The sequence below is a fragment of the Heteronotia binoei genome, chromosome 10, assembly GCF_032191835.1.
Source record: "Heteronotia binoei isolate CCM8104 ecotype False Entrance Well chromosome 10, APGP_CSIRO_Hbin_v1, whole genome shotgun sequence".
Classification (NCBI taxonomy): Eukaryota; Metazoa; Chordata; class Lepidosauria; order Squamata; family Gekkonidae; genus Heteronotia; species Heteronotia binoei.
Window position 1 is genome coordinate 16,743,129 of NC_083232.1, and position 27,924 is coordinate 16,771,052.

At 43.9% G+C, this 27,924-nt stretch overlaps 2 protein-coding genes across 3 annotated transcripts; one reads left to right on the forward strand and one right to left on the reverse strand.

The window, feature by feature from the left end:
* On the reverse strand, positions 1-14,712 carry XRCC2 (X-ray repair cross complementing 2). Its single transcript, XM_060248028.1, has 3 exons — positions 14,394-14,712; positions 2,639-2,720; positions 1-962 (listed from the first exon to the last, which is right to left on the reverse strand). The coding sequence occupies exons 1-3, from the start codon at positions 14,544-14,546 to the stop codon at positions 253-255; spliced, it is 945 nt and encodes a 314-aa protein (XP_060104011.1). The 5' UTR covers positions 14,547-14,712; the 3' UTR covers positions 1-252.
* LOC132578162 (E3 SUMO-protein ligase KIAA1586-like) lies at positions 14,602-27,662 on the forward strand. 2 transcript variants are annotated; one of them, XM_060248026.1, is made up of 4 exons: positions 14,602-14,822; positions 19,070-19,264; positions 20,829-23,109; positions 25,997-27,662. In XM_060248026.1, the coding sequence occupies exon 3, from the start codon at positions 20,907-20,909 to the stop codon at positions 23,106-23,108; it is 2,202 nt and encodes a 733-aa protein (XP_060104009.1). In that variant the 5' UTR covers positions 14,602-14,822; positions 19,070-19,264; positions 20,829-20,906; the 3' UTR covers position 23,109; positions 25,997-27,662. The 2 variants fall into 2 exon arrangements, with proteins under 2 accessions (XP_060104009.1, XP_060104010.1); XM_060248027.1 differs by lacking the exon at positions 14,602-14,822 and adding an exon at positions 15,546-15,627.
* Positions 27,663-27,924: the final 262 nt, after the last annotated feature.

Genomic DNA, 27,924 nt, shown 5'->3' on the forward strand with positions numbered 1-27,924 from the left:
TACAGCACTCAAGTATTTATTGGACCCCGGCGATGACTGGTCTTCTATTTCTTCTTGAAGTCCTTAATGCTTCCACAACTGCAAGGCTGAAATAGAAGCACTTGCTGAAGCTTTCAAATTATATTTTAGGGAGCATTTTGTATACATTTTTTTAAAGTTTCTTAAAAAAAAACCTACAGAAGTTTATGCAACCTTGACAATAAAACTGTCAACATTTTGTACGCTTTTTTTTTTTTTTTAAAAAAGCCACCATTAGAACTGGATCCCGTGTTCTGAAATGCTGAACGGGCGCTTCACAACACTGTTGCTACGGATATGGCAGGAAGTGATTGAAAATCCTTGAGCGCTGTCTATGGGATGCTGCCTGGATAAAAAGATCCGATGGGTTATCAGCTGTCGCCACGATTTACAGAGGTAAGGCCGGTAGTCCACCTCTGCCTCCTCCTGAGGTCGACCTGAGCTTTCAGCAGAGTTTGAAGATTTCCGCATGATGGTCTGGGTCGTTGCGAACAAGGTCAAGTGATACTCTTGGATGAGCTTCTCGAGGCACTGCACACACCTCCGCATGTTGGCTTCTTGCAGGCCGAGGTTCTCCCCTCCGTTCGCTCTGTCGGTCCAGTAGAAGGCTGACATGCTGTCAATCATCAAGAGGCAGAGGGAAGGGTGAGAGCAAAACATGTTTTCCAAAGAGTAAAGGGTGAGCAGCAGCTGGGCGCTGCTGTTGCAGCTCACAAGGAAAAACCTCCCCAGACATTGCTTGATCAGGCCCTCAGAGCTCTGGGGCAGCCTGTGCTCCAGAACGGTCACCAGGCGCAGCATGTCAAAATGGAAGTCGGTATCGATAAAAAGCAAACTGACTTCTAAGCCCCCTCCTGCTTTGGGGAGAATGCAGCGGACGACAAGGTGGTAGAGCATTTCTGTTTTCCCTGTTCCTTCGGGACCGTGGAATTCAACAACATCTCCTATGCAACAAGCAAAAAACAAGGTTGTTTTTTTAAAAAAAATCTAGGACAGCTGTAACTCAGACAGGCGCAACGGACCAGGCTTCGGTTCTAACACAAGTAAACATCTTTTTGTTTCCAAAATCCCTTTCCTTTAGTATGCTGAACCAACAGCACCATGTTCTGAGCTAAAGAAAAAAGTACATAATTATCCCTCCTGATCTTGCAGAGTTAAAAGAAGAATGGTTTCACAGAAGGATGTTTTTTGTATTTTGTGGCAGAAAGTGCTGTCAAGTCACAACCGGCTTGTGGCAACCCTGTAAGGATTTCAAGGCATGAGAAGTTTAGAGGTGGTTTGCCATTGCTTGCCTCTAATGATTCGGACTTCGCTGGTGATCTCCCATCCAAACACTAACCAGGGCTGTACCGGTTTAGCTTCCAAGTTAGGATTGCCAGCGTCCAGGTGGGGCCTAGAGATCTCCTGTTTTCACAACTGATCTCCAGCTGGCCAAGATCAGCTCCCCTGGAGAAAATGGCTGCTTGGATGGGTGGTCTCTACAGCACTGTACCATGCTGAGGCCCCTCCTCTCCCTAAACCCCACCCTCTCCTGGCTCCACCCAAAATCTCCAGGTATTTTCCAACACTGACCTGGCAACCCTATTCTGATTCTGACAATATTAGGCTAGCCTGGGCTATCCAGGTCAGGGCACTGGCAGTGTTTAACTGGAAGTAACCAGCATTACAGTCAACAGCCCAGAAACAAACACAGGTTCACATCAACATGTTTTGTATTTGAGAAAACAAGTTTCCTAAGCCATTATTTAGCTTTCAGAGTTTGTTACTGTTTGTGGGGAGGGAAAGGGGGGGAGCAATACTACTGTAAAAACATTCATATTACAGAATAAGAAATCATTTCAAATCTCACATACTTTTCACTTATAAATCTCAAAGTCCTTCGAACATATACTCCCTTAAAAGAAATCCAAATGCCTTACAACTTGAGAGGAAGCAGAATTAAATGGTTCAGTATACAATGCAAAGAGAAGTTAAAATATAACTTTGTGAAGGTTCCAATCGTAATGCATAAGGAGATATATATATATATTTAACAGAAGACTGCAGAAAACTGTGCCGATGATGTACAGCATGTAGGGAAGGGGTGGACTGCATGTGCAAAAGGGTCCCTTATCAACATCTCTCTGCATGCAGAATGCTAACAGCTGGGAGAAGGCTTGCCTTTAAGAGATCCCACGTGTATTTTGCGGTCATACAACTGTGTGACAAATTAAGCATCAAACTGGCACATTTGCTGTCTACCTTCTGATTTGCTAATTCTTACTTGTACATACTTTAGAGGGGGAAATGTGTTTAATATAGTGGGTTCAAAGCATGGAGGAGACGAGGTAACAGTGATAACAGCTCTTTATTAGAAGCAGCATGGTAGATGGCTGCACTAACAAGGCTGGGCTATCGGCCAACGGGGCCATAACTATACACAACTCTGGGTTCCTGCGCTAGCAGGTTATTGGTCCGTTCAAACTGGCCGGGGCCCTATGATTGGTGCAGAACAGCAAGTATCAGGATCCTGCTGCCCATTGTTCCTAGTTCCCCAAGCTCCATTCTTCCGGCTCCAATGCGCTAAATAGGAATACCCAGATCCTTGATATAATTTAACATACATAACAATGCGTTTTACCATGAATGGGATATCCCTCTTCAGCAAACAGATAAGGTTCAAGCTTCTTCAGGGAACTTCTGCCTTCAAGTCGAGTGAGAAGCTTTGAAACAAACAGAAAAGCAACCTGTTAATTTAAAAAACAATAAATCTGGTAATCTGATTTTGGACTAAGGTCGTGATGAGTAAAGGTATAGATTCCAGTAGCGGAGAAAATCAGATATTAATGTCTTCTTTTTCAACTATAGTTGTTTCCTTTTTTGTGTGTTTGTAGGTGTTAATCTATTCCCTTTTTTGTTATTTTCTCTTTATTGTTATTATTTGTATAAAAATTCTAATTAAAAAAATTAAAATAAAAACCAATTAATCAAACAAGCTAATTGTCAGGGTTGTATCCTGAGCACTGTGAGCAGAACTAGGTATGGGGAAGAGAAATTTCCTATTCCCTCTTCACGCAGCAGCCAGGCTGTCTTCCCTAAAATAACCCTGCAGGGATGAATGGCTCCTCGAGAACAGTATAGTGTACTGTACTGGGTGGCTGGGGGGGGGGTTTGTTTTGGGTGCTTCCACAGGGTATATGTGTATGAAAAATCAGCAGATGCCTAGCATGAGTGGGCCTCCATTGCCCAAGCAAAAGGTGACTTGGGATGTCAAACACAGATTTTACACAAATAACTACCTAACAGTTGTTTTAAAATTTCTGCATATGCAGCTGCAAGTATAAGTCTTCCAGCCATCAACTCTAGACACAGTCTTGGTCATAATACCTTCCATGTATTTGCAGAAAAAGCAAGCATAGTATAAACACAATGCACTCTACCCTCAGCAAAGTTGTTTCCATTAAGCTTATTAGTTTTATTGATTTCTGTGGAGTTTTGCCAAAATCTGCTGAAAGCAGCTAAGAGTATACAAGGCACTCCATTAGAATATGCAATCTAACAATAAAACCCTAATGGCTCTAAAAAGAACATCTTATTATACTGCATTAACACAACAACACACTAATTATATAAGGCAGAATAAAAAGGCTACTCCATCAGGCATAAAATGTACCCTGAATCCAACTCCTTCCTAAAAACAAAGACCTCATATTGCTTTCTACAAGCCTGCATACTGGTATTAAAAAGGCACACCTATCCAGCCAACAGGTACTGCAGCTCAGAGGCCACTACTGAGAAGGCCCTGCAGCAGTTCGCCACCAATCTAGCTTCCTGAAATTCACCTGAGCTTCATAGGGTTTATTCATTATTTATTTAGAATATTTCCATGCCACCTCAGAGTCCTGCTCAAGGCAGCTAACAATTCAGAACAATACGAATAACAAGCCCTTGGACACAAAGCAGCATAAATCTGTCTGTAAAACAGCAGATCATTAAAAAAGCTGATAAAACCTTTCATTAAAAGCCTGGGTTCCCGACAAGCATGGAGAAAAATGTCTATCCCTTTATTAGAGGCTTAATGTGCAGAAATGGGCAGCTGAAGCTTTTCATGGCATTCAGGAAAATAGCATTACTTGATAAATAACATCTCATTAAGCCTCTGTTAAAAGGGAAAGGATATTTTTTTCTTCAGGCTACTCTAGAGGTCGGAGGATGAAAGGGCTCACGTGGGGACTAACTAGAGATTTGCTAAATACATACAGAATTCTGTATCTCTTCTGTATCACTCCCTGAGACTATTAAAACCTGACCAGGAGCTTAATATAATAAAAGCACACACTTGTTTGCTTAAATAACAGCAGGTGCATATCTGGAGAACTTCTTATGCAAATCATTATGTTAATTAAGTAAAAGCCAGCATTTGGAATCTGGCCTGAAAGTGAAGGGATTTTGGATAAAGAAACTGAAGGTAGATTTCCTCATCTCCTTGACACTATCAGAGAGAGGTATCAGCTGACATTTCTTTTTCTTCTTCTTCTTCTTCTTTTTTTAAAACACAAAAGCTTTATTTTAAAACTTAAAAAATATTACAATATATAATGATGATAGCATTTGACAGTAAGCTATATAAACAGGAGCAAAATAAGAGATCAAAATGAACAAAAAGAAATAAAAACCAGATACTGCATATAGATTCAAGGCATAAATCTACAATTAAAGATAACACAGATAAAACATCATAAAAATTACAATAACCATTCAGACTTTTTATCTCTCTTCTTTCTAAAGATATACCATCTTACTATTCAAAGGGTTAATTGGGAGTATATCATCTCCCACCATAAATGTTAAGAAGGGGAACCAGACAAAAACAAATTTGGATTCATAAGACTTAGGCTCCATCTCAAGCGAATTGTAAGTTATCTTATTTAAAATGAAGTGATCCCACCATCTATCCAGCCATTGTGAGGCAGTGCTAGGGTGAACAATTTTCAAGGGAAATCCATTATAATTTTCCTATGTTGCCTCTCAATGAGATCCTTTCCACCCAGGAAATGGAGTTGGTAAAATACGGCCATGGCCCATTGCCTCTATCTGTTGCATTTTTACTCTTCCCTTCCTCTTAAGGCATTCAGAGCAGCTTATGAGTTCCCTTCTTCCTAGCTATCCTGTGAGGTAGATTGGGTTGAGAGAAGGTGACTGAACTAAGGTCAGCTTGTGAGATTTACAATAGTGACTAAAACCTGGATCTCCCCACTCCCAGTGTGACCCAAACGCACAGTCTCTTCTAATAAAAATATGATGTCAAGAAACACTTTCAGACTGATTAATCAAGGGCAGAGCGAGAAATAAGTGCTGAGCCCCCTCTGCTTCTCCAAATATGTGCACCCCCCAACCATTTTCACTTCCTCCTTGTCCGCATTCAGTTGCAGCTTGTTTTCATGCCGTCCATGCAGAACCGGGGGGGGGGGGGGGAATGTATTTGAGAGAGTCCTCAACACAATGAGGACACCAAAGTCTAAATTCATGGGTGAAAGTTCCAGAGAAGAAGCTGCAGTCCTTTGTCAACACCTTCTTATGACAACCATGGCAAGGACTGCATCCCCCTCTTACACCATTTCACAGGAGAGCCACCAAAATTGGGTGATCCATAGAGCAAAAGCAGCTGAAAGGTTTTAGAAAACCTAGAACTGCATTGCCCCAGTCCATCTGGGTGGTGGAAAGTGCGTAAAGTTGCAGCTGACTCATAGTTTTCAAGCCAAGAGACATTCAGAGGTGGTTTGCCATTGCCCACCTTTGCATTGTGACCCCAGTATTCCTTGATGGTCTCCCAGCCATATGCTAATCAGGGCTGTCCCTGTTTAGCTTCTAAGAACTGATAAAATCAAGCTACTTTGGGCCATCCAGGTCAGGGAGGGTCCAGCCCATTTCTCAGAATTATAATCTAGAATCTAAACCATCTGTTTTGAAATGCATAGTTTGAGCCATAATCATGTACAACAAAGAAATGATCAAACTACCCTCCTCTTTCATGTGCCCACTTATCTCATTCAGCTTTCTAGATATAAAAAGGTAAAGGTAGTCCCCTGTGCAAGCATCAGTCATTTCCGACTCTGGGGTGACGTTGCTCTCACAATGTTTTCGCGACAGACTTTTTACGGGGTGGTTTGCCATTGCCTTCCACAGTCATCTACGCTTTCCCCGCAGCAAGCTGGGTACTCATTTTACCGACCTCGGAAGAATGGAAGGCTGAGTCAACCTCAAGCCAGCTACCTGAACCCAGCTTCCGCCGGAATCGAACTCAGGTTGTGAGCAGAGCTTTGGATTGCAGTACACTGCAGCTTTACCACTCTGCGCCACGGGGCTAGGTATAATGGACCATTTATTTCGGTTTGCAAGTTTCAAGACATTTGCCCAGAATTTTCTGGAAAGCACAACTAGGGAGCCTAACACAACACGGATTTGTGTGTAAAACAGACACGTTACTCAATTTAATGTTCTGTTTTCGGTATCCCAAACATCCTAGAGTACCAGGAGTCTCTGGAGAGCCAGTTTGGTGTAGTGGTGAAGTGCACAGACTCTTATCTGGGAGAACCAGGTTTGATTCCCCACTCCTCCACTTGCACCTGCTGGAATGGCCTTGGGTCAGCCCTGGCAGAGGTTGTCCTTGAAAGGGCAGTGCTGTGAGAGCCCTCTCAGCCCCACCCACCTCACAGGGTGTCTGTTGTGGGGGAGATTGTGAGCCACTCTGAGACTTTTCGGAGTGGAGGGCGGGATATAAATCCAATATCTTCATCTTCTTCTCTTTCTCTCAGGATCATAAACCTATGTGGTACCTTTTTTTTTTTACCACAGTAAACCAGCATTCTGGCATGATCATTTGATTCTTTTAACTTTATTTTTAATTCATTTGCCATAAGACAAACTATGAAACATAACCATATTGCACCTAGAGATTCCAAACAGGATTTTGGGAATGTAACAGAAAGAGTTACTGACTAAAATTATTTCAGATAATATTCAGTATGCATTACAATATGGAGTATAGGACACATACAAAGCTGTTCAAGCACTAACATCTCATACTGGGATGTTCTGCCAAATATTTGATTTTGATTATAGAGAATGTGATCCTGGCACAACTAGTTAAGACCAGGGTAACAAAGTAAGAACACCCCAAACTTCCTAAATAATACATTAAAATAAAAGTTGTATGTGTTTGTGCTTTAGCCTGTACAGAGATAGGGGCTTCCAATCACAGTATAATCAGATTTCATTCTATGAAACAGAATTTTTATGTAGGACCTTTAAAAATGCATTTGAGGCAGGCACTAGATGAATATAAATACTTTCCCTCCTCCAGGTTACTGTATAACCTTCGCAGGTTTTATGAAATGGGCTACTTTTAATTATTATTGTTAATAACAGTACTTAGTATTAATTACTATTGCTAATGTATTATTAATAATAGCATTAATTACTATTGCAAGTGCCTTATTATTAATAATAAAAATTACTCAGCATTTATATAGTACTTTAGATCAGATGCACTACTTCAGGAGTGACCAAACTGCACCTTAGGAGCCACATGTGGCTCTTTCACGTATATTGTGTGGATCTGGAAGCCCCCTCCGACCCATCTGCTCTCTTGTAGAAGGCATTTGTCTCTTTAAATCACTTCTCCAAGCCAAGCCAGCTGGTGCCTTAGAGAATGCATTTAAAGTTGCTTTCTTTCCACCTCTCCCTCCCCCGTCTATTTTCCTTCCTTCCTACATCTGATGCTCATTCTTGCAGCTCTCAAATATCTGATGTTTATTCACTGTGGCTCTTATGTTAAGCAAATCTGGCCACCTCTAAGCCACATAGAAGCACTTCACGCACATTATCACAAAGAGGAAACTGCCTTTTACTGATTCATCAAGGACAGCACTGTCTACTCAGACTGGCAGCAGCTCTCCATGGTTTTAGGTGGGGGTCGTGGCGCAGAGTGTTAAAGCTGCAGCACTGCAGTCCAAAGCTCTGCTCACGACCTGAGTTCAATTCCCGGCGGAAGCTGGGTTTTCAGGTAGCTGGCTCGAGGTTGACTCAGACTTGCATCCTTCCGAGGTCGGTAAAATGAGTACCCAGCTTGCTGGGGGGAAAGTGTAGATGACTGGGGAAGGCAATGGCAAACCACCCCATAAAAAGTCTGCCCTGAAAACGTGAAAGCAATGTCACCCCAGAGTCGGAAACGACTGGTGCTTGCACAGGGGACCTGTCCTTTTCTTTCACGTCACCTACTGTCTCCTCCTTTTTAACTGGAGATGCCGGAGATTGAATGTGGAACCTTATGCATGCGAAGGGAGGCTCTTTCACCGAGCCACAGCCCCTACCCTGTTATTTTCTTGTAATCTTTACAACAGCCCAGTGATGAGGACAAGTATTAAAGGTAAAGGTAGTCCTCTGTGCAAACACCAGTCATTTCTGACCCATGAGGTGACGTTGCATCATGATGTTTTCATGGCAGACTTTTTGTTATGGGGTGATTTGCCACTGCCTTCCCCAGTCATCTACATTCCCCGCACCCCAGCAAGCTTTTACCGACCTCGGAAGGATGGAAGGCTGAGTCAACCTTGAGCCAGCCACCTGAACCCAGCTTCCGCTGGGATTGAACTCAGGTCATGAGCAGAGCTTGGATTGCAATACTGCAGCTTACCACTGCGCACCACGGGGGACAAGTATTACTATCGCCAAATTGCACATCTGGAGAATGTCTTGCCTAAAGCCACCATGAGAGTCTGCAGCAAGATCTGCCACAACAGGGCTCGTTCTCTTAGCCACCTCTTGAGCTTGTCCCTGGGATTCTTAGGGAATTCATTTCAAAACACAATAAATAAAAGAGTCTTTCTGAGTTGAGTATGCTGCTATGGAAAACAGAAGAATGTTAGAAGAATGACTTGTTCATCTTTAGATGCGTCCAGTGCTGGAGGATATCCATGTGAGATCATCATCGCAACTTGTCTCAGGATCCAAGTGAAGAAGGGCTAGAGGCCAGGTGAGGATTCCAAGCCACCTAGGCTGCCTGGATGCTTTTGGTGGTCACCCAGCAGCCAACACATTCTGCACAGAATATTTCCCAAGGATCAAGACTTTCTGCAGCTGCTCTTCCAGCTGCAATCTCCTCTCATTTTGCTGCTCACTCTTAAGAAGCGTCTCGCTTGCCGACTATTAAAACCTAACCAGGATTGTAATATAATAAGAGCTCGCACTTCCCCCCCCCTTTTTGCTCAAATAACAGCAGGTGCACATCTGGAGAACTTCATATGCAAATTATTATGATAATTAAGTAATAATGCACCTAGATTTCTGGTGTGTGTTTACCTCACAATTTTGGATGCAAAATAACTGCAGTCGTTTAGCATCATGCTGGGTGCCGTGGGCAATATCCCAGGGGAGCCGGCTAACAACTTCCCATTAAGCAATGCCAACAAAAGCCAGTCTCTCTATTAGCAGTTTTAAGCCAAATTGTTAAGAAATTAAACATTAATGCTGAAAAATGGACTATTAATGATGCTATTCCACATGGATATTTTAATTTTGCCTACCTAACACAGTGGAAGAGAAGACGGCTGGGGTACCAATCGGAATCTAGTTGTTATATGTTTATCCTACCCTTTCCCTAAGGGTCACGACCCTTCTTTCCAGCCCTGAACCTATGAATGTAACAACAGGCTGGCCCACAGACATAAAGGAAATGAAGTCTTTCCCTTCCAATTATCTCCATGCTAGGGAAAGCTTCCTCTGCTTAAACCAGGGATGTCAAACTAATTTGTTATGAGGGCCGGATCTGATATAAATGAGACTTTGTTGGGCCGGGCTATGTTGGGCCATTTTATACACACCATTAAAACATGCATAAAATGTTAGCACTTGTTGGTATTAAAGGCGCTTTCTTTGTATCTCTCCCAAGGGATCCTGGGAACTGGGCAAAAGAAACTCTGGCTCTTTCCTTCCTTCCCCAGGGGACCAGGAGGGAGAAGGAAGAGAGGCTTGGCTCAGTAGCTCTGTTGTGCGATTGAAAGAAACTGGAAAAACCAGCTCTGCCGTCCTCTCTTCCTCCCCAAGGGAGGAGCCTCAGCCAATGGAGAAAACAGAGGTTTTACTCTGTAGCTCCTGTATAATTGAGCAAGCCTTGCAAAGCAAGCTGTTATGCAGAAGGAAACAAGAGATAAGAAGGAGGCAGATGACAGTTGCTTGGGGGCCTGATAGGAGCCCTCCAGGGGCCTGATTTGGCCCCTGAGCAACATGTTTGATATCCCTGGCTTAAACGTTACATTAACTGCTGCGAAGTCACAAAAGTCTAGATCAATAAGAAGGTGGAAACTTATCATTGGTTACTGGTTAGAGCCAGTTTGGTGTAGTGGTTAAGATAGGTGATTCTGTGAACTTAGGCAGATCATAAGAAGGAGCGCAGAATGGGTGGCATCAGGGGTGGAATTCTAGCAGGAGCTCCTCTGCATATTAGGCCACACACCCCTGATGCAGCCAATCCTCCAAGAGCTTTCAAAAAAAAGAAGATCCTTGTAAGCTCTTGGAGGATTGGCTATATCAGGGGTGTGTGGCCTAATATGCAAAGGACTCCTGCTAGAATTCCACCCCTGGATGGCAACAGTGTTTAGTTCTCGTGGCCTGTTCTTACACACGCAGGGAAATGCTGTTTGACAATTTGGGGTCAGGCAGCAATTTTTCTTTAGGCCAGTTTGGCCAGGGATCCTGAAGGGGTTTTTTTCCTCCTCTGGGCGTGGAGCAGGGGTCAAGGGATGTGGGGGAGGATATTTGTGAATTTCCTGCACTGTGCAGGGGGGTTGGATTAGATCAGCACCAGGGACCGGTTTTGTGGAAGACAATTTTTCCATGGACTGAGGCGGGGGGAGGCAATGGTTTTGGGATGATACAATTGTGTACCTTATTTTTATTAATTTGGTGTGTTGGTGAATTGTGCAGACTCTTATCTGGCAAAAGTGGGTTTGATTTCCCACTCCCTCCACTTGCAGCTGCTAGAAAGCCCTTGGGTCAGCCATAGCACTAGCAGAGTTGTCCTTAAAAGGGCAGCTTCTGTGAGAGCTTTCTCAGCCCCACCTACCTCACAGGGTGTCTGTTGTGGGGGAGGAAGGTAAAGGAGATTGTGAGCCACTCTGATGAGACTCTGAAATTCAGAGTGGAAGGCAGGATATAAATCCGATGTCGTATTATTACTACTACTTCTACTACTACATTGTAATATATAATGAAATAATTATACAACTCACGGCCCAGTTGCTAGCAGGCCATGGCCTGGTACCAGTCCATGGCCCAGGGGTTGGGGACCCCTGGATTAGATGATCCTGGAGGTTCCTTCCAACCAGACCTTGAATTCAGCAGGAGTTCACAGGAACACAGCTCCTGAACCTTTCTGACAGCCCCCCTCCTCCTTCCCACCTACCTAACCTTGCCCATTGAATAGTAGGGGCAGCTGCATAACAATCCCACAATTGGAGAGCGAGCAGCCAACCAGCAACCAGGAGCTTTGCTGTACCCCCAGCAGCCCTCATTAACCCCTGGAGAACCCCGCACTACCCTTTCTCCACTTCTTATATGATTTTGGGTGGCGGGTGGCTTGCTGGCCTTTTGACTGTGGGAGGGGGTGTGTGTGGCCAAGGAGAGCCCCGGGTGAGGCCTGCTTGGGCTTGCTGGATCTCTAGCCAGCCCAAGCAGACCTCACTCGTCTAGGGCTCTTCCGTCTTGCTTTGGGTTGCTTTTTGCTGGTGGGGGGCAGCATATGCTAAGGAGTTATGCTAATGAGCTGCACCACCTATTTTTCTACAAAACGACCCTGCTTCCAACTCTATGATTCTTTTCATGTCCTTATATTTGGAGTATGTGGCTACAAGATCCAGGGCCTTAGCTGTGTCCTCATGGAATTTGCCCAGGAAAGTCCACCTGGCCAGCTTGCTTCTGATATTCAGGAAACTGGTCAACCACCTTCCCAAAGAAGCTGGTGATGGGTTATTTTATTATAAACATTTAAGCTGCTTATCTTTTTTCTTTAAAGAAGATGGAATTGATTAAAATGTGGACTATTTTAGAAATAAACCCATTACCAGTCATGTTACTTTGACAACACATTCCTGGAGAGCCAGTTTGGTGTAGTGGTTAAGTGTGCGGACTCTTATCTGGGAGAACCGGGTTTGATTCCCCACTCCTCCACTTGCACCTGCTGAGATGGCCTTGGGTCAGCCATAGCTCTGGCAGAGGTTGTCCTTGAAAGGGCAGCTGCTGTGAGAGCCCTCTCCAGCCCCACCCACCTCACAGGGTGACTGTTGTGGGGAAGGAAGGGAAAGGAGATTGTGAGCCGCTCTGAGACTCTTCGGAGTGGAGGGCAGGATAGAAATCCAATATCATCATCAATATCATCATTCCTTTGCATGTTTATTCCGCAGAAAATCTCACTGGGTCAAGAAAAATGACAAAGAAAATTGTGCTTATACACTGAAATACAGATTGGGGCACCACTGAGGGAAGCATGAACTGTAACTCCCTAGTTGTGTCTGACAAAGGGAGCTTTGCCTCTCGAAGCTTACACTGTGACCAATTTTGCACTAGAGCTTTAATCCTGGTTTAACTCTGTCCCCAAACTGACTCTACACTAAAACCATAGAATCAGAGTCATAAAGTTGGTTTCTCTGATTCTAGTGTAGAAAGTCAATTTCAGGACAGAGTTAAACCAGAATTAAAGCTCTAGTGCAAAATTTTGTTGTGAAACTTGCTGGTCTCTTAATGTTATCGGACTTCAATCTAACTCTCTAGCAAAGGGATCCTGAGATCATGATGGATAGCTCCACATCAGCTCTGCAAAAACAGCAAACTCACTGTGAAAGCTGAGAGACAAAACTCATGCCCACAAGACCTGCCCCCCATATTTTCTGTGAAGACGTTACCACTCTTTTAAAATACTAAAACTTATCCTAAACACCAGTTATTGCAATAAAACCTTGTAACCACCAGTTCTCTTTCCTCAGTTTTCCATCTCCCCGATAGTAAATTACATTGTCAACTGTATGGACTAGAATTATTGAATTACAATGGCATATAAATAAATAAATAACCTAAACTATTTGGAATAGAGTATACAGTTCTAGATCAATATGGGTAGCTGTGTTTGTCTGTCTGCAGCAGTAATAATTTGTGGTAGGGCATGAGTTTTTGTGAGTCACTCTATCGGAAGACATGAGCAGCGACTCACAAAAGCTACTACCCTACACAAATTTTGTTAGTCTATAAGGTATTATTGGACTCTTACTCTTTTTTTACAGTATACGGTTATGTTCAGGTGGGCAGCCTTGTTGGCTTGAAGCAACAGAACAAAGTTGAACATATGAAGCTGCCTTATACTGAATCAGATCCTCGGTCCATCGAAGTCAGTATTGTCTTCTCAGACGGGCAGCGGCTCTCCAGGGTCTCAAGCTGAGGTTTTTTCACACCTATTTGACTGGACCCTTTTTTGGAGATGCCAGGGATTGAACCTGGGACCTTCTGCTTCCCAAGCAGATGCTCTACCACTGAGCCACCGTCCCTCCCCCATTTGAGCCCAGTGGCACTTTTAAAACCAACAAAATTTTAATTCTGGGTGTAAGCTTTCATGGGCATGCATGCTGACAGAAGTGTCTACGCACACGCAAACGTATACCCAGAATTAAAATTTTGTTGGTCTTAAAGGTGCTCCTGGACTCCAACTTTGTTCAGTATACAGTTCTCATCATCTCATTCTTGAAATCCCCGGAGAAAGATACTGCAAAACACAATCCATCTAGATCTGGAATATTTGGACCTTTGACGAGAACTGAAAGTACACGGAGCTTCTAGCTTAGCCACTTTTTTTTTTTTTAAATGCCAATTCTTAGCTTAGATGGCTGCTATGAAGAATCAGATACACCCACGGAGGTCGGGGAGGGAAGGTGGCTCAGTGGTAGAGCATCTGCTTGGTAAGCAGAAGGTCCCAGGTTCAACCCCCGGCATCTCCAAAAAGGGTCCAGGCAAGTAGGCATGAAAAACCTCAGCTTGAGACCCTGGAGAGCAGCTGCCAGTCTGAGAAGACAATACTGACTTTGATGGACCAAGGGTCTGATTCAGTATAAGGCAGCTTCATATGTTCATGTGTCTGTGGATGACTATTAGCTAACAAACAAAACCTCTATAGCCAGAAGCAAGTGCCCAGTAAATACCTCTGTGTGGGTGCGGATGGGGCTATTACCCCTCATACCCCTTACCCATTAGAAACGGGGTAAGACAGACCACCCCCCACCGTGTGGGGGAGGCACTTCCCTTTCTGAGAATGTGCAGGACGGACTGAGGAGGGGGGATGCCGCCCACTGCCTCACCTGAGCTCCCGACTCCGCCTTTCCGAGGCCGTCCACCATAGCAGCGGCTGGGAGCTGGGGAGACGCCACCCACAATTCGTAGCGGCAGAGGCGCCAACGACCGTTGGTTCCAGCGCGCGCAGACCGCACCCCCTCCCCGCCAGCAGCACGCATGCTCACTTAGCGAGCAACGAATCTTCGAAAAAGAGTCGCCGAAGAGAGATTTGGTACGTCACTCCAAATCGCCTTCCCGTCCCGCGCAGGCGCACCGGAAGCCTCCTTTCCGCGCTGCAGCGGTGGGTTGAGCCGAGCTACGGATCGGCCTGTAGACGGATCTCTCAAGCGAGACTCGTTCAGGCCTTTTTAAATCCGGGGTGATCCCAAAACAGAGTGGAAACGGCTGCCGCATCTGGAACGTTATCGTTGGAATAAATTTCCTTAGCCTTGAAGGTACGTGCTGCTTGCTTTTGTTTTGCAAAGTTTCTCATTCTCTAGAGCTCTTAGGATGATGATGCGCAAAATTTTCTCATAATTTGTTATTAAAGCTTAGAATCATAGAGTTGGAAGGGATCTTCAGCGGAATCTAGTCCAACCCCCTGCACAATGCAGGAAACTCACAAGTACCTCTCCCTAAATTCATAGGATTTTCATTGCTATAGAATCATAGAGTAGGAAGGGACCTCCAGGGTCATCTAGTCCAACCTCCTGCACAATGCAGGAAACTCACAAATACCTCCCCCTAAATTCACAGGATCTTCATTGCTATAGGACCATGCAGCTGGAAGGGACCTCCTGGGTCATCTAGTCCAACCCCCTGCACAGTGCAGGAGACTCACAAGTACCTCCCCCTAAATTCACAGGATCTTCATTCCTGTAGAATCATAGAGTTGGAAGGGACCTCCAGGGTAATCTAATCCAACCCCCTGCACAATGCAGGAAACTCACAAAATACTTCCCCCTCAATTCACAGGATCTTCATTGCTATAGAATCATAGAATTGGAAGGGACCTCCAGGCTTGTGGCTGCACTCCTATGCATGCTTATTTGGGAATTTAGTCCCGATTTACTTGGCTTTGCGCTTTCTGATGCTTTGCAATTTGGTGCGGCGCGCTCTGCTTGCGTAGCAGGGATCTGAACCCATGGGTTGGGTTTCCCGCCCTGCGGGGTTTGTTTAGTTTAGGCGAAGAGTTTCGATCTCGAGACGGCCTCCGCCCGGGATCCACTGTGTTTCGGTTTTGCTGGGGATTTGCATTTGGTAGGACTGCCGGGCCTGGGCTGGAGATCTGGGGTGTGGAGCCTAGGGAAGGCAGAGTTTAGGGGAAGGGGGAGACTTCAATGGGGGCTCGATGCCATCGTAGAGTCCATGCTCCAAAGCAGCCATTTTCTCCAGGGGAACTGCGCTGTGTCCTCTGCAAATCTATTGTTTAATAGCGCCTGGAGATTGGCCACCCTAGTATTTGGTCGGGGGAAAAAATGGATAATGTGATCCAGAAACCCCTTAATCCGATTTAGGGCTAGAAGGGAGAATGCGCTTAGAGAAGGTAATTAAGTGTTTTAGGTTCATCCGATGTCCTGGCGCGTGTTTTCTCAAAATTGCTCTCAGCCATGTTCAGTAGAAATGATTTCTAAGCAAGTGTGAATCTGGATCTCAGGGGTGAATTTCGCTAGTTTAAAGGGACTGGAGATTGCACGTTCTTTTTCTTCCAGGGATTTAGTGACTTTCAGTGCAATCCTAAATAGAGTTACACCCTTCTAAATCCATTAAAATCAGAGAATGTAGACGCTCCTGCACCTCCTTTTAGGATTGTGCTGTAGATGTGTAACTCAGAATTATTGAACAACAACAAAAAAGCTTTGTGGCTGCATGACCACATGAAGGTTATAATAATGTGCTTTTCTTTTAATTGCACTCCTGATGCTTTCCGTGGTGGGATCCTTAAGCACTTTGCAAGTACAAGACATTAATCCTTTCAATACCCAGAAGCAAATGTTGAAATGACAAAGGTAGCAATTACTGCATAAACTAGAGCATGTTCTCCTGTACATGTGACATCTATACTAACAGCATGGATACCAACTGATGCCTGCCATTAATACATATGATTTTATTTTTGAGGGACTACTAATGGTTTCAGCATTTTTTAAAATGGGTTTTGATTCTTAATGTTTGATCACCCCTCACAAACACACACATAGCTAAATCTCTCAGGGAACTTTTTTTTCTCCAGGTGGTGGTGAAAAGTGTCACCAAGTCGTGGCTGACTTTGGGTGACCCTGTAGGGAAGGGTTGTCGAACTCATTTGTTATGAGGGCTGGACTGACATAAATGAGACCTTGTCGGGTCAGACCATATTTAAGATTAGGTAGCAGAGATATAAACTTTATAAACGTTATAAAGGACACAGACAAACAAAAAAGATCACTCAATGCACAGCAGCCAAGAAGGTCTGAGCGCCTGCTCCGGCTGCAACGCCACTGAGGATGTTCTCCGCAGCTGAGAACGAAACGTCTGGAAAGAAAACTTTCTCCAGTAGAACACGGCACTTGATCCCGAAAGATTCTACAAACCCTAAAAAAGATTTGTTTAAAAAACCTTAAAATAAAACATGCTTAAAACATTAACACTCTTTGTCTTAAAGGTGCTTTCTTTGTATCTCTTCCCTGTGATCAAGGGAACTGGACAAAGGAAGCTCTGGCTCTTTCCTTCCTTCCCCAGGGGACCAGGAGGGGGAGGAGCCTCAGCCAAAAGAAGGAAGAGAGGCTTGACTCAGCTTTGCTGTGCATTTGAGAGAGCCTAGAAAAGCAAGCTGTTATGCAGAAGGAAGCAGATGACAGCCAGTTGCTCGGGGGCTTGATTTGGAACCCAAGCCGCATGTTGAACACCCCTATGGTAGAGATGTTCAGAGGGGGTTTGCTGTGGCCTGCCTCCATTGTCACAACGCTAATATTCTCTGGAGGTCTCCCATCCGCATACTGACTAGGCCTGTCCCTGCTTAGCAGCTGAGCTCTGATGCAATTAGGCTAGCCTGGACTATCCATACAGGGCCTTTTCTCCTAGTTTGGAGAGAAGATCATGAAAAATGCATAGGCATTTCATGTGGTTAAAAAGACAGAAGCAGGACTACCATGAAGCTGTGTCTCTTCTATGGATATCAGCCTCTAGGTGGGACCTGGGGATGCCCTGGAGTTATAGCTCATCACCAGATGATAGAAATCAGGCCTCCTGGGAGGAAATGAATGCTTTAGAGGGTGGACTCTATGGCCATTGTACTCCTCTGAGCTCTTTGTCCTCCCCAGGCTCCATCCCCAAACCTTAAGGAGTTTCCCAACCTGGAGGTAGCAACCCTACCCCTTCATCCTCCGCTGGTGGCCCGTGTTGACCTGGTAACCCTAGTATGTTCCCCTCTAGTGAGCCAGTTTGGTGTAGTGGTGAAGTGTGCGGACTCTTATCTGGGAGAACCGGGTTTGATTCCCCACTCCTCCAATTGCACCTGCTGGAATGGCCTTGGGTCAGCCATAGCTCCGGCAGAGGTTGTCCTTGAAAAGGCAGCTGCTGTGAGAGCTCTCTCAGCCCTACCCACCTCACGGGGTGTCTGTTGGGGGAGAAGACATAGGAGACTCTGATACAGGAAAAAGGGCGGGGTATAAATCTGCAATTCTTCTTCTATTTTTGCTCTTACTAGCTTTCAGTGCATCTGTGGAATCTCAGGCAGAGAAGGACCTTACCTTAAATGATCTGAAATGGCTTAAACTGAAAGCCAATGAGGTATAATGGTTATATATCTGGAGAGCCAGGTTTGATTCTCTACATGAAACTTGCTGGGTGACCTTGAGCCTGTCACGGTTCTCTCAACTCTTTCTGTTCCATTTTCCTTATAAAGTCGGGTTGCCAGACCTCCCCTCCAGTGGAGGAGGGGGTCCCCTACCCAGGCCCTACCCCCAACAGCCAATCAGCTGGCTGGGACGGGGGACTTACTAGGAGAAAGAAGAAGGCCTAGGCCTTGTGGCCAACATCACACAGGATGTGATGTCATCATGCCAGCAGTGTCTGGGTGATTTGGGCAAAAACTCTGTGGTAGAATCTGCTTTTAACATTTGGCCAAATACCAGCGCGTCACCTGGGTATCACAGGTGTTACGATATTGATATCACTTTTTTTGTGACACTGGTGGCAATACCTAGGCTTCTCTTTCCCTGCCATCCCTCACCACCCTAGAACAAGGTGACTTGTAGAGCAGGGAAGGGAAGGTGATTGTAAGTTGCTTTGAGGTTCCTTAGGGTAGAAAAAGTGGGGTATAAAAACCAATTCTTCTTCAGGAGATATCAGGGCTTGCTCTACCATTGTGCAGTGTGCCCTCCCTATTGGGTTATCTGTAGAACCAACGTTCTCTGGTATGTGGGGGATGGTAGTTCCAGAAATAGGAAATACATGGGGGTTGGGGAATCTACCAACTGTACAAGCTTGTGGTGTAGTGGTTTAAGAGCAGCGGACTCTAATCTGGATAAGTGGATTTGATGCCCCACTCTTCTTCCATGTGAAGCCAGCGGGGTGGCCCTAGGTCAGTCACCGTTCTCTCAGAGCTCTCATTCCCATCTCTCAGGGTCTTTGTTGAGGGGAAAGGTGATTGTAAGCCACTTTGTGACTCCTTGTAGTTGAAGGCGGAATATAAAAACCAACTCTTCTTCTCCTTCTACAGTTACTCCACTCTTAAACCTGTTGATATCAGAGGGCTTAGGCGGGAGTAGGGATTTTTTTCCTCTCAGAACACACCGGAACAGTCTTCCAGAACTTCTTCGACTCCTTCTGACCTGAAGAAGAGCAGCAGCGGCCACTGCGCTCTGAAGCCAGCCAACACTGGTGTGCTGATCGAGTGCCCTTCGCCACTGGGAAGGTAAGAGCCAGCAGAGGCTGGGCCGAGGTCTTTTGTTGTTGGGGTGGGCTCCCAAGCCAGGGGTTTGGGGGTGAGAGGATGCAGCTTGGCCTGAGCCTCTAAGTCCAGGCTGGGAAGCTTAGCTGGGGGTGAGTGGGGCTCCCGCTGCACTTGATTGGAGCCAGTGTTCCCTCTACGTTGAGTTAGTGTGAGCTAGCTCACAGTTTTTTAGCCTCCAGCGCACACATTTTTGTCTTAGCTCAGGAAAAAATGGCCCCAGAGCAAATGAATCTGTTCAGTAGCTCACAATGTTAATGTCAGTGGGTCACAAAGTAGAATTTTTGCTCACAGGACTCCACAGCTTAGAGGGAGTATTGGTTGGAGTCATTGGGGTGGGAGGATGCGGGGCAGGCCAGCCTTGACCAGGCCGAGAAGTTTAGCTGGGAGTGGGGCAGGAGAGTGTTTCAAGAATTGAAAGCGTTCCTCCGTTTCCGTATCTTACGATCAAAATAGATCTAGAGGAGCTAGTCGTGTTAGTCCATTGCTGCAAAATAGTAAAGAGTCCAGTAGAACCTTTAAGATGAACAAATTTTATTGTAGCATAAGCTTTCGAGAAAGACATCTCTCTCTGTCAGGTGCATCTGATAAAGAGACCTGTCTTTTTTTTTTTTAAATTTCAAATGATTTTATTAATGAAAATTCTGAAAATGAACATATCATAGATAACTATAAAAGTTACATACATTAATAAAAATAACCAATACAATAACACACATTAAACATAGAAAATAAAGGAGAAAAACCAATAGTAGGCTTACATAGTTAAATATATTAAAGTAAATTATAGCCACAAAAAATCTTTATATAATTTAGATTTGTTGTAAGAATTAATATAAAATGGATCACTATCAATTTTTTCTAAGATAGGGAACCATGTCGCTATGTACTTGGAATAAGCCTGGTAGGGGTCGATAGTGTCTAATGTCGCCTGGATTTTGTCCATTGCTATATGGTCCCAAATTTTCAGGAGCCAGGTATCAAGGGACAAGTTGTTAGCGTTTTTCCAAGATTGGGCTACCGTTGTTTTTGCAGCTGTTAAAAGTTTGGCAATTAGAGATCTTTTCGAAGGTGACAATTTAGAACCGGGCCAATGATTAAGAAGTATCACAGTGGGGTCTTCAGGAATTATGGTATCCAATAAAGTTGAAAGGTGAGAGCAGATTGCAGTCCAAAAGGGTCTTATTTTGGGGCAATCCCACCAGCAATGAATGTAGGCTTTGAGACCACAGTCTCTCCAACAATCAGGGGAGTTCGAGGTGACCATATGTGAAAGTTGGGTAGGAGTAAGGTACCAACGGGCCATAAGTTTGAAGTTCTGTTGTGAAATATTTATTATGTTGGAGTGTAGAATTTCGCTAGCCCAGATAGAGTCCCATTGGTCTGGAGAAAGTATGGTCCCGCAGTCCCTATGCCAAAAGGCCTGTCTTTCTTGAAAGCTTATGTACGGTCAAAGTATAGTCAGTAATTACTTTGCTTATAGAATCTCTTGTCGCCTAGCTAAAAGAATACATTTATTGGTTTTTAGGTTGACGAGTTTACACACAGAACATAACCCACATTGTCTGTGTGTGTGCGTGTGTCGACCACGTGATAACTGAGTAGCATGAAAAGGATTTCGGACTATTTTAGCGACGCTGCAAGGAAACGTCAAGTAATGGAAGATTGTTCATCCACATCAAGGGATTTATCAGTGAGCCCAGCTGGAATTTCAACTCCCAACATGAATTCAGATTTGGAACTTCAGAATGCAACAAGAATTGACTCTGGGTGTTCCACCTTGGTCTCTGATGCTAATGAAAGCTTCTGGCCCTACTGTTGGACTATAGAGCAGAAGAATGAATTTGTGAAGAAAAATAATTGGTTATTTTTTCATAAAGGCAAATTAGGGTGCTCGGTGTGCAAAAATGTCGGCTACTTAGGCACAGAGAAGAACATGGGTATGCGGCTTTCTAAAGAATGGATAAATTGTGAGATAACATCTTACGGTGAATCTAGGAAACAGCAACTGACGTCTTTGAGGAAAAAGATTTTTGACCACAGAGAAAGTACAGTTCATAAAACTGCCGTTAAAATAATCGAGGAAGAGGAAAGAAAGCTCGAAACAGTATGCCTGACGACAATAGCGAGAGAGGAGGAAATTACCAGTCTATTCCGTACTGCATATAAAATGGCTAAACAGAACCAGTCCTTCGATGATTTTGAAACAGAAATTGAATTGCAAGAATTAAATGGTATTGATATGGGGAGACTTTTCCACTCCGCTGATGCCTGTGAAAGTATTATAAATCACATTGCTAGTGAGATGAGAGCCACCATTATCAGAAGGATTATTGATTCAATGAGTAAAATCTCACTGATGCTCGATGGCTCTACTACTGTGAGTCACAAATCCGTACTGATGTTGTTCCTTCGCACCTATATTGAGGAGATAGACATGCAAGAACCTGTAAATCTCTTTGTTGGTTTGATAGAGCTGGAAGACGTCACCACAAACGGAATATACAAAAGTTTGATCTCTCATATTTTGTCACTAGGATTCACGGAAGAATTCTTAGAAGAAAATTTAATTTCCTTCACCTATGATGATGGGGCAGTGATGCTGGAATCCTGTGGGGGCGTCTCAAAACTTTTCAAAGCCAGATTCCCACCCATTGTTGTATGGCACTGTGCCAGTCATAGGCTGGAATTATTAGTACTTGATGTTATAAAAGAAGTTTCTGGCATCGATAGAGTTAAGAGCTTTTTGGACAAGTTGTATGTTATCTATCACTCATCTCCAAGCAATGCGAGGCAGCTCAACTCATGTTCAAGTATGTTGGAGACAGAGATTTCAAAAATTGGAAGGATTCTGTCTGCAAGATGGGTTGCATCGAGCTACAGGACTCTTTTGGCTGTTTGGCAGGATTACGAAGCCCTTGTGCGTCACTTTGAAAAAGGTCGATCGGAAAGCGGTCGCGACAGAAAGGAGAAGCGCCGCTACGAAAGCCTCCATAGAAAGATGACCTCTGTCGAATTTGTTTTGGATCTCGCATTAATTTGCGATGCTTTGCAAGAACTGTCGGAACTGAGTTTAGGCTTGCAGGAGAGAAATATCGATCTGTACAAAGCCCACAGCAAGATCGAGTGTCTTGTTGATATTTGTGGGAAGAGAAGTACTGTTCCAGGTCCTTATCATAAGCAAGCGCTGGAGGCAGCAGAAAGTCTGCAGTTTAAGGGTGTCCCATTGCAAAGGGAAAATGGAACCGATGACCCACCAATCTCCCCAGTTGCGTTCTATGAGCAACTTAAAATTCATCTTCAGAAAATATTGCTTTCCAAAGAAGACTTAGAATTGTCAAGGTGTGGAAGAGTTCTGGATTCTAGGAACTGGCCAGCAAACGCAAGGAACAACATTCTCTACGGGGAAGAAGAAATATGCACATTGGCAAAAAGATTCCAGCTCAATGAACGGAAAGGCATTCGCGCCTTCAGAGAACATCTGAAATTTGGAGAAATACCCAAGGAACTGTCTCAGATAACGCACATTTACCATTCGATAGCTATTTCCACCAGTGACTGTGAAAGGGGACTGTCTGAGATGAACCTGATTATCACTCCAGAAAGAGCCTCGTTGTCATTTGCAACCATAACATCTTTATTGTTTATAAAATTGGTCGGACCTCCCTTAACAGCCTTTGATCCAACAAGGTATGCTAAAACATGGTTGCCTCAAGGTGATTATCCAGCGTCAGACACCCCAAGCGAGACCCAAAAAAGAACTGAGGACAATGGTGACATCTTTCAAATTTGGAAACTACTTTGTTGAGGTAAGTCTGTAGTGCATGAAAATAATATTGTTTCAGAGAGTCCCCTGTATTCCACCTTCATTTCCCTCTTGCGAGTTTGGGTACCTCTTTTTTCAGGAAAAAAACGGGATTTTACGGTGCTTTAAAAACATTTATAGCAGAATAAGCCTTTTGTTTTCATGGTATGCAGGGGGTGGGAAATCAGTTTCTAGTTCTCGAGAAGTTTTTGCTTCTATAAATCAGTATCTCCTGTCGGTGTCATAAGATTGCCTTTTGCTTTCACTATAACAGACTAACATGGGTCGTCTTTTAGAAATCTACATGGTCCTGCATAATACAGCTTCTAATGATGGATCTGGTACATTCAGGGCTTTTTTTGCAGCAGGAACTCCTTTGCATATTAAGCCACACACCCCTGATGTAGTCAATGCTCCAAGAGCTTACAGGGCTCTTCGTACAGGACTTATTGCAAGCTCCAGGAGGATTGGCTACATCGGGGTGTGTGGCCTAATATGCAAAGGCATTCCTGCTACAAAGGAAGCCCTGGGTACTTGTAACATCTGAACATATAGGTTAAAAAAGTTTCCAGCTTTCCCGGGAAATGCAAAAAAAAAAAAGGCAATCAAAATAAGTCCTGCGCGCTTATCTTATTTATGTAAATAAAACCAGTATTAGTTTAAAACTGCATAATGTAACAGTCAGCTTGGGGGCAAAGTTTCAGGTATCCCTAAAGTAGCTTTGCCAGGACACAGACGGATATTAGTGGTGTCCCTGCTAAAATGGATCTCAGGCAGCAGGAATGAGGAGATGGCCTACCTGAGATTTTGGAGAGCTGCAGCCTGGCAAAATAGGTAGTTCTGCACTAGGAAGGCCAGTGGCCAGACTCAGCATAGGAAGGGCAAGAGCTGGTATCTGACAAAGAGAGCTTTGACTCTGAAAGCTCATAAAAGCTGGGGACAAATCTTGCTCTTCTACAGTTGACCAACATGGCTACTTACCCGAAACAAGATGGGTGCATGTATTCCATAGGCTAGATCAGGGCTTTTTGTAGAAAGAACCCAGCAGGAACTCATTTGCATATTAGGCCACGCCCCTGGCACCACTCTCGTTTCCCACAGGGCCTTTTTTGTAGAAAAAGCCCAGCAGGAACTCATTTGCATATCAGGCAGGACTCTTTTTCTAGCAGGAGCTCCTCTGTATATTAGGCCACGTTTCCCTGATGTAACCAGTCATCCTGGAGCGTACTGTAGGCCCTGTACTAAGAGCCCTCTAAGCTCTTGGAGGATTGACTACATCAGGGGGGCATGGCCTAATATGCAGAGGAGCACCTGCTAGAAAAAGAGCCCTGATATTAGGCCACATTCCCTGAAACCAAGCTAGCCAGAACTGCGTTCCTGTGCATTCCTGCTTTTAAAAAAAAGTCCTGTGCTAGATCACAGGTCTCCATGATGCCTGCCAACACCTTTTTTGGTGTCTGCCAAGTGCTTTTAAAAAGTGGGTGGGGCCAGGCTTCTGACTCATTTGCATATCAAGCAGGGCTCTTTTTTCTAGCAGGAGCTCCTCTATTAGAGATTTGATTGGCTGTGCAGATTTTTCAAAATATTGCTTTGGCAGCAGCTGCCATCCCAACACAAGGATCTGCACTGTGTGATTGAAGTTCAGCTGCAGCAATTGTTTTCTGGCTGGCTCCACCTCCTGTGGCAGCCATGTTGCAGCAGTCGCTATCGTGCCAGGTCAGAATTCCATATGTGTTCGCAGGCTCAAAAAATATCAGGGACCCCTGCGCTAGATGACTCCGAAAAGCAGTGAGTCAAATGAGATTGGAATTCTACAAAGAAGAAAAGGAGAACATCCGAAGAGCCCTGCTGCATCCGATTGGTAATAAATCTAGTCTAGCATCCTGCACTGGCCGCCAGTTGAGGACCAGATTCAGTTCAAGGTTATGGTCTTGACCAGGGGTGGCCAAACTTGCTTAACATAAGAGCCACATAGAATAAATGTGAGATCTTTGAGAGCCACAAGACATGAACATCAGTTGTTTGAGAGCCACGAGGAAGAAAGGGAGGGAGGCAAATAGATGGAAGGAAGGAGTGGTGGAAAGAAAACAACTTTAAATGCATTCTTCAAGCTGCTAGATGGCTTGGAGGTGTGATTTAAAGAGAGAAATGCCTTCTCCAAGCTGCCCGACAGGGCACTGGGGACTCCGAGAGCCACAGAATGTGTGAAAGAGCCACATGTGGCTCCCAAGCCACAGTTTGGCCACCCCTGGTCTTAACCTTTAAAGTTCTGTGTGACCTGGGACCAGCATTCCTACAGGACCATCTCTCCCTATATGTGCCCTGGAGTGCCTTGTGCTCTGCCAGTCAACATCTACTGGTAGTCTTTGGCCCGAAAGACATTAGCTTAGCCTCCACCAAGACTTTCTCTGCCCTTGCCGTGGCCTGGCGGAATAAACCTCCCATGTTAGATCAGAGCCCTGCAGGACTTGTTACAGTTCCACGGGGCCTGTAAAACAGAGCTGTACCACCAGGCCTTTGGCTAAAGTGGTGGATGTTCAATCCATCTCGGCTTCTCCTGCCCGCAGAATTCCATTAGCACCTGCAGGAGGCTGCTCTGGAGTTGTCGTCGTGTTTGCTGCTGTCTTGTCTTGATTGTTCCGCTCGTTTCTAAATTTGGTTCTTTATATGTTATTGCGATTTATTTATATTCTGTTTGCTGTGAGCCACCCGGAGCCCATTTCTGGGATAGTGCTGGGATATAAGCTTAATAAAATAAGTCTCCCATCAAATTCGTCCAGCGCCACTGGCTGTGGTGGTATTATGGGAAAGCAAGAAAAAAGGCTCTCTGCTTTTCTCAACCCCTTTATAAACCTCTGTCACACCTGCCCTTTGTTGTCTTTTTTTCCTAGACCAAAACGTCCCAGACTGGGGGAGGAAGACCCCTGGCAAAGCAATGATGGTGAAACCGCTCCGTGAAGAATGACTTAGTCACGGACTGTGTATATAATCTGATCATATACCTTCAGTTGCTCGGTGGCTAAAAAAGTATGCAGTTTTTGCGCGATGGACAAAATATGTATGCATCTGAAAGTGGTGCGTGCAACTCAAATTTTGAAGCATCGTGGTTCCCTTTTGTTAACTGTATTTCAGACCAAGAACACACACAGTTATCTGATGCAGCAAAAACTGCTTATTTGAAGCTTCATAGGTTACAGAGCTTCCTAGCCTATAACATGCAATTTCTTTTAATGTAGTTGTGTTTCTTTTTTCATTCTTTTATTATATTATTTAATCGTGTAACAGTAGATTTATCACATTTGTAAAGTCTTCTTTCCGTAATCTCTTTGTACGCTTCCTCACTGGTGGTTATGATGTAATAGTCCACCTATTATTGAAGTTATTGTAACTTGAGTTGTATATATTCATAAAACTGGGGGTTGGGGTTTTTTTTAATGTATATAAAAAGGATACCAAGCATAGAAGAAAGTGAGTCCGTTGAAGCTGCTGATCTGCGCACAGTCTCTTTCTACTGATGCAGGAAAAAAGTGACAGGAATACCGTTATGGTATTTCTGTAACTGGTAATTGACCAAATTCAGCCAAAACAGCGATTCTTGGAAAATAACTAGTTTTGAAATAGATAGAAAATGAGCCATCCATAGATTTGTGGATGCTACATCACATCTAGACATTTAAGTGTGAGATAACTTGGACACTATGTTCTAGAGACAGATGTTTCAACTAAAGTCTATATAGAACGGGCTTCTTGTTAACAAATAGTATGTATTATGACAAGGTAGAAATAATGTATGCTGAGTTTATACAGCACGTTAGATTGTTACAGAAGCTTTATATTCATACTTATTCTTACATTGTTATTCATACTGTCTTTTATAAGTTTTGTAAGTATTTGTATTTAGAATTGTACTTATAATTATAGTAGTGTATAATTATATAGTTATAGCATACGGTGTGTTTTTTTTCCTCGTTTTATATATATCGTAATGCTACAGAGCAGCTTCTGTAATGAATCGGTGAGCATCCAGATGTAAGCCCATTTCATGGTAAATCTTCCTCAGAAGATATTCTTCATAGGTATTCACCTGTGGGTTTTTACCTAAAATTAACCATGAAAACCACAGCACACAGGCCTCCGTGTAACTGAATGGGATTTAAATATTGTACAAGAACAAAAACTAAACTGTTTGCCTATTATTTATATCTCTACATTCATATAGGAAGCAAGCCAGTCCTTTAATTTTTGGTACAAACCCTTCTGTTCTTAACATGAGCCAGCACAGTGCTCTCTAAAGATATTGATAATGAAACCCGTCTTAAAACAGACTCACCCTTATAATTCCATGCAACTATGTGAAAGTGACGCTTAGTTACGGATCACAATTGTGAACTTTGTTGTTAATATCCAACTGATAATATATCCAGTAGAATATAATACATATGCACTTATTCAGTATATTTTTTAAGTGATATCGTTAATAGAAGAAACATTCAAGTTGTAACTTATCATCATGCAGTATTGGTACATTACAAATAAAGAAGTAATTCCTGTAAATAACATGATAAATCTAAAGTTTTATTGAGACCATTGGGCATATATACATTTTAACCTATAAATCCAAGCTGCCTCTTGCTGAAATGTTTTCTGAATATCACAGTACCAGTCTGAGGTGATGTCACATCACGTTTTCGTGGCAGACTTTTTACAGGGTGGTTACCCATTGCCTCCCCCAGTCATCTACACTTCACCCCCAGCAAGCTGGGTACTCATTTTATTGACCTTAGAAGGATGGAAGGCTGAGTCAACCTTGAGTCAGCTA